Source organism: Taudactylus pleione, unplaced genomic scaffold (assembly GCF_031769625.1).
Source record: "Taudactylus pleione unplaced genomic scaffold, aTauple2 ptg000889l, whole genome shotgun sequence".
Lineage (NCBI taxonomy): Eukaryota > Metazoa > Chordata > Amphibia > Anura > Myobatrachidae > Taudactylus > Taudactylus pleione.
Genome location: NW_028285290.1, coordinates 1,629,557 through 1,636,489, shown reverse-complemented (window position 1 = coordinate 1,636,489; position 6,933 = coordinate 1,629,557). Strand labels below are relative to the sequence as shown.

The following is a 6,933-nucleotide window of genomic DNA, read 5'->3' as shown; positions in this document are numbered from 1 at the left end:
GACCAGTTGCATTGTTTGACCTGTAATCTATTGTGTAGTGACCAGTTTTTTTAACTGTAATTAGTGTTACTAAGGTTACTCCTATATTGTCTACTGTGTCTAAATTGTACCACACTGACCCTGAAAGTCAGTGCTTTCAGAATTGAAGCCTTGTGCTGTGACAGCCAGGCATGCGTAGTGTAAGGGGGCCATACTCTATTTCTTTGTGCTAATAAATCTTTTGGACTTTGGAACTCCAATTAAGCTTGAGCGGACTTCAAATTATTTTACAATAACACCCCACACAGGTCATGTTTTCCAGGTAATTCAATAGGTGCACAGGTGTACAGTATTTATTACTAAAAGATCCACAGGTGGAGCTAATTTTTTCACGTGATTCTGTGAGGAGACCTGGAATATATGCACTGTCTGAGGTCCTGAGGACCGAGTTTGAGAACCTCCTGGGTTAAATCAAATGTAGTTAAACAAATTGAACGATCATTTTTTTTCTGTTTTCCAATGTTTGGGAGAAAATGGTCGATTGTCATTGGCTCCCATATATTCCCAGCTTTTTGTTCCAACCAGCCAACGAGTTGGATGGTTAGAAATATAATCTTTCTGTGTGTGGCCAGCTTTAGTATATCTAATTTAAAAAAAATTGTGCTAACTTCCTGTGTCAGCCTGCTTCTTCGCAACCTACTCCGCGTTGACGCTCCCTGCAACTATTGAGGTGGGTCTATGCCACCGAGAAGTCCAAGAATTAACTTTCTGGATAAATTATCCCTTACCAGTATAGCAAAAACACTTAAAATGTCAGAATAAACAAACAATTGAAACCAATAAAATTCTACATGTTTTATAGATTTTAAGCAGATTAAAGCACAACAATTGAAGCGATATAACAGACTGATCCACAATCTGCAAATGAACATAAACTTTTTTGTTCTACAAATTATACAAAATAAACATTAAAAAATTTATCATAGCAGTTTAGTATGATCCATTATTTTGAAAACACTTTCCCTGAAATGAATTTAGTACCAGTTTTCTAAATACCAGCTCTGTGCCACGTCTATCCAAGGTTTCTTTAGGTTTCAGTTTGAATATTACAAAATTCCTGTAACATATTCTTAACAAACAAACGGTTACCTGTTATATTGATATAGGAGGTACTGTTACATGTCCGTAGAGGTATTCTCAAGAAATTAAGTGTAATTATTAGGTTATGATACAGTATACTGAAACTCTGATTATTACTAGAGATGCAGTACAACAATACTATGTGCCCAACTTAAAGGTTAATATGTCATTTTGTAACTCAAAAGATAACCGCGCATTTATTTCACTATCAAAACCTGTTGCTGTCTCAAGAAAACTGATGCTTTCAGCTTCTAAAAATACATATTGAGCTATTTCTATTGCACAAGAGTTCAGGTTATTATGGGTATTTTTATTTAAGACATTTCAAGGAATTGCAGGTGAACAATAGTAACCAACACAAAATTATTAACCTGAGTAAATTTGGGATAACTGGCTACAATTTACAATTCTGTTTCAGTAACACTTTCTGGTGACAAGGCTAACCCCGGTAACTGCACTAACCCTCCCACTCCCGCAGCTAAGAGCACGGGCGCCCTGTACTTAACTCATTCGGGCATCGGTCCACCTGTGTTTCGGCATCGGTATTTTGACGCCTATCTTAACTCCCTCGGGATATCAGCGTCGGCAGTTGACCGGCGGCCGCCGGTCTGCTGACTACATCCCGTGCATGGTACCTCGCAGTTACAGAATAGATATTGTACAGTACTCCTCAAATTACTGCCATTCATTTGCTGTTGGCAGATTTTTGTTTGCATTTTTCAGAACTGTAGATTTTCACACTTCAGTGTTGCAGAGTTTCAGTGCAGATGAGAATCGATTTTCAATACTGAATCTTACCCTTCTAATTTTTGCTATAAAGAAGCCCCAGATATAAAATATCATGAACTCTTGCTTGAAGTGCATTGCTCCTGTGCATGTATCCTCCCCTGCTCACATTATCCTAATGCCAGTTCCAAGCTTGTATCTCCTGCCCTTTTCTGAATATCCTAATCCCATTTCCCCCTTAACTAATATTTTCTTTGTCTTTATGTCTCCCACAGTATTGCTGCTACATGATTGTGTAATTCATTGAGGCTGACACTGGCATTCTGTAATCAGTTTGCCAACTGATAGATCTTTGATAATCCTAATCCACTATTGCATATATTTTTAAATTCAAAGTATTTGGGATGCAGTTATGATTTTGGTATGCTTAATGTCGACAATCAGAAAGGGGAGACTGATATGTTGATTTGTGGCATGCCGACACGCTAATACTGCGATTTAACATATTATAGAGGTGTTGTCTTTAGAATTTGGAACCATCATGTTTAAGTTCTAAAACGGACACTGTGAAACTGCTTTAAATAGAATTATTCACTAGTCGACTTGTGTCCCCATTCTCATTGTCTACATTAATGTTGAAAGCACCATTCTGAACCCATTATTTTTATAAATATATGATAAATTCAGGTTTTCAAAGCACATATTTAATGCTTTTCATGTTACTCGTAGTAAACAGAGCCATTTGGGGCCTCTTGACTTACAGTACTTTTTTTTTTCCATGAAAATATTATAATGTTTCATGTCAGTAGCATGGTCCCTTTTGTTGCTAGAAGACTGGCCTCCCAGCTGTTTTGCTTTGCAGCCTCAATTTACAGTGCTTTGTAAAAGTATTCAAGTCTGTTAACGTTTCTCAACTGTTGCTGTATTAGACGTGCAGGTAGATATTTGGACTTTTTACACTCCAATGTGTATTACAGTTGTCGAGTGAAGACAGGGATTAGTATCGTAGCAATTCCTTTCATCATAACACCTGCCAATGTTTAACAGGTGCAATACACTGCTAAAATCTTCCAGTCAGAAGATCCCATCTATTACAAATTGTCAGCCAAATGCGATATGAGAGATGTATGAAAAGTGGGGTGACCTTCGTGGACCACAGAAAACTGGTCATTTTGTTTGCAGAATCATACAGAAGGCTGCTAGTGGGCATAAGAAAAGTGCTGAAAGTATTTCATCTGTTTTAACTGGCTTATTTGTGCATTTTTTTTTAAAAAAGTAAAAAAAAATGATAAGCAAACTTTTTGTTTACTTTTATATGAAAAACGCACAAGGTGGGAAAAAAACAGATGCTTTTGGGTAACTTTTGAAGTAACTTCTGTTGTAAAAATATAAAAGGCAATTATTTTTCAGAAAAAGAAAAACTAATTAAATTTGGGGTGTATAAAGCAATGAAATAGTTGATTTTGGGATAATTTGAGATAATTTAAACTCACAGAAAATGACATGTAATCAGTGGACTAATTGAGCTAATTGGGCTGGGGGGGGTCCAAGGGGGGTACTGCACGGTGTCCCAACATTTTAACCTTAAAATAAAGATTTTCCCTACCATCTCGCAGGGAGGTGTGAGCGGAAATATGCTAGGTTACTCTGACTGGTTCAATGCGAGTTGCTAATTGGATTGCAAAATGAATTCGCAGAGAAAACATCAACTTGCATCTCACAACGCGCACCTATTTGGATTGACCCCATAGATTGAGAAAAGATAAATAATCTCAGTACGTGGTTAATCTAATGTGCTCTACCGCCTGACAGCTCCAAGGCACTGACCAGAAAAAGCTGTCCACCAAAATACAGAACTGGCACAAGAAGGAACCTTGTCAGGAAAACTACTCAGGGGACAACAATCATTTTAAAAGATATGCAGTGTTCTCTGGCTGAAAGTAGAACAAAGGCAGATCATAGAATTATAGCAAGAGCTTGGACAAACTCTGGCCTGTTTGGAAACCGAGCAGGAACATAAAAGGTTACAAAAAATGTCTAAGTCCAAGTAATCCAAATAAGATGTGAAAGATGGGTTTGTGGTCAGATCAGTTAAAGTTAAAGATCTTTGTTCAAAATGAAAAGTGCGAACACTGCTCATGGCACCAAGAAAACAATCCATACAGAGAAGATTATTGGCAGCATTATTCTTCTCATTCATTTAGAATGAGAGTCTTGCAGGCATTTTGAGAGGATACAGCAAGGGAATGTCAGTCAGTCTGCTGAATGCATGGTTGAGAGAATAGTTGTCATCTTAAGTACATGGTCAAAAAAAGTAATTGGAGTGAAGATTTACACCTCAAACACTTAATGTTATAATGGCAAAAGTGGCTCTATTATTTATTGTCTGAATATTCGTTTAAGCAATACGGTACATTCAGTTATTGTCTTCAGATATCTGCTGACACATGAAATGTTTTTCCTATTAAAATCATTCTGTATAATCATGGACGATTGCAATACAAATACTAACTGGACAAAGAAGTGTAACTCATTGTAATTCAACAAGATTTAAAAACTTTCAATGGGTTTTGTAAGGCACTAAAAAGGTATAAAACAAGAATATAAAAATGTACATAGACCTTTCATTTTAAATTGTTCAAAGTGTTCGAGCTGGATAACTATTTCATTTGCCATATTCTGTTATCAAAATCTAATGAAGTAAGTCTTGCCAGAGGCAAATCGTCCCTTTTTAAAATTCATGTTTCAGAATATAAAATGTTGAGATTTATTTGTGATAATGTACATTAATTGCTGTACTGTAGTACAGGGAAAAAATAAATAATGTTAACATGGAAACTCCCATCTATCACAATTTATGCGCCATGCTTAAATATATTTCTTTCACAAAAAATAACTAGATCGCTGACAAAATGTAGGCCTGGGCCTAAACCTTGAATTGTCTGCACTGAAGATACTACCCATAAGTAAACTATTTTATTTTACAGTGCTTAGGACAGTCAAGAATTATTTATTAAGAATCTGTTATGAATGAAAAAGTATATAATTGTACTGTATGCATTTTTCTATTAAATGAATATTCAATAGCTTGTATGTGGATTGTAAGCTAAATACATTATATTGAAACATTTGTGCACATTAATAAGTAAACTGGTTATTTGAAAAAAAATTTGTACATGTAATGTTTTACAGAATTGTTTCAATAGTGAGAAACTTGAGGTTTAACTAACAACCTTATATTTTGAAATATTGTATGTTGCATGGTTGCTCAATGCCCAAATTTAAAGGCATTGCAGTATGTAATACGAACTGTGTAAAGTATAAAAATGATAATATTTAGTGTTCAGATATCCAGGTGCAAAAGTTTGTCTTGTAATTAGAGGACCATATAGTCCGTGAAATGCCTGCTATTTCACTGGCAAAGTTTTAAGGTGGCCTTAATATGCAAAGATCACATGATAGGTGACTTGATGTCCATTGTCCCAAGCATATAGTAGGCGGTCCTTTGGATTGTAATCTATTTGTGTAGTATAAGAATATTCATTTTCAAAGAGCAGTCTTGGAACAATCTGAGTGTTTGTATGAGTGTCAAAAGCATAAGATATGTTTGCAGTTTTCTTATTGTAGTTGTCCACAGCATACAACACACCACAGATAACAAAACAGTTGCCATAGAAATCCTTTCTCAAGCCAGTCCTCCATGTCGTCTCTTTCTGAGTAGTGAGATCCATAGCATTTAATTTGCTAAGTACTATCACTTCCTGCTGGAACCCTTCATCATCAATGGCGGGATAGATGACCCACAATCCATTCTCATCTACAGCAAAGTCTATGTCTGAGTGACCTCTCCATCTCCAGGGGGTGGCCTCTTCATAAACCACATCATGCAGCAAGGACCAAGCTGCCACATAACGGTTTTTTAAATCATATTTTATGATGTTGCGTGTAAATGCCCTGTTATAGTAGAAAGATCCATTATACACAACATGCCCGGTACCAATCCAGCTGTATGGAAGCTTGTAGGAGTTGCTCCAACGACCTGAAAAAATATTGAAAATGCATTCATGGTCAGAACAAACTCCAGACTTTGATCAAGGTAATACATATGGGACCTAAAAGGTAGAGTGGTGTAACTATTGAGCATGCCCATTAACAAAAAATAATGTCCCTAGCCATGTGTAATATTTAAAGCAAATTAATTGTGAAGTCTATCTTGAATAATATCTATAATTCAAATTATCAGAATTTGTTCAAACAATAGATCCTGTTCATATTCTGGTTCTTGACCCTTTGTTTGTATCTTTAGCAAACATGTAAAATGTATTTAGTTTTCTTCTTTTTCAGACAATCTAAAGCAGATTATACAGGTTGAGTCTCCCATATCCAAATATTCCGAAATACGGAATATTTTTAGCATGACTGAGATTGTGAAAACTTTGATTTTTGATGGTTCAATGTACACAAACTTTGTTTAAGGCACAAAATTATTAAACATAAATTATAAAATTACCATCAGGCTGTGTGTATAAGGTGTATATGACACATAAATGAATTTCATGTATGTACACAAACTTTGTTTGAGCCACAAAATTATTGAAAATATTGTATAAAATTACCTGCAGGCTGTGTGTATAAGGTGACTATAATACATAAATGCATTCTGTGTTTAGATTTGGGCCCTATTCCTAAGGCATTTCAATATGATATGCAAATATTCCAAAATACGGAATATTCCGATATCCAAAATACCCCTGGTCCCAAGCATTTTGGATATGGGAGACTCAACCTGTAGTATATAGCTTCCTGAAATATTCAAATCTTGGAAGAAGCCCAAAGGGATGTTCAAAAGGCATAATCTATAAAAAAAAAAAAAAATGACCATGATGTGTGGAGTGTAACTGAGGTAAGCAGGGATTCACAAACTTTAATAGTTCAAAATTAAGGTAACTCAACATAACATATTAGAGCTATAAGATTTCTGTAAAACTGATGTATGTAGATTGATATGGCAGCTATGAATTAATGGGTCAGAGGATACAGGGAAAAAAAATACCACAGAGTATATACAGATGTGTCCTCATCAGTGGC

General features: G+C 35.6%; 1 protein-coding gene across 1 annotated transcript in view; it reads right to left on the bottom strand.

Annotated features, from left to right (window-relative positions):
* Window positions 1–761: 761 nt before the first annotated feature.
* The window catches only part of OLFML2B (olfactomedin like 2B), a 208,348-nt gene continuing 202,176 nt past the window's right edge, over window positions 762–6,933 (bottom strand). The window contains exon 8 of the mRNA XM_088459049.1: window positions 762–5,884. Coding sequence (XP_088315175.1) covers window positions 5,283–5,884 — 602 coding nt within the window. The 3' untranslated portion in view covers window positions 762–5,282. The remainder of the gene's footprint in view (window positions 5,885–6,933) is intronic.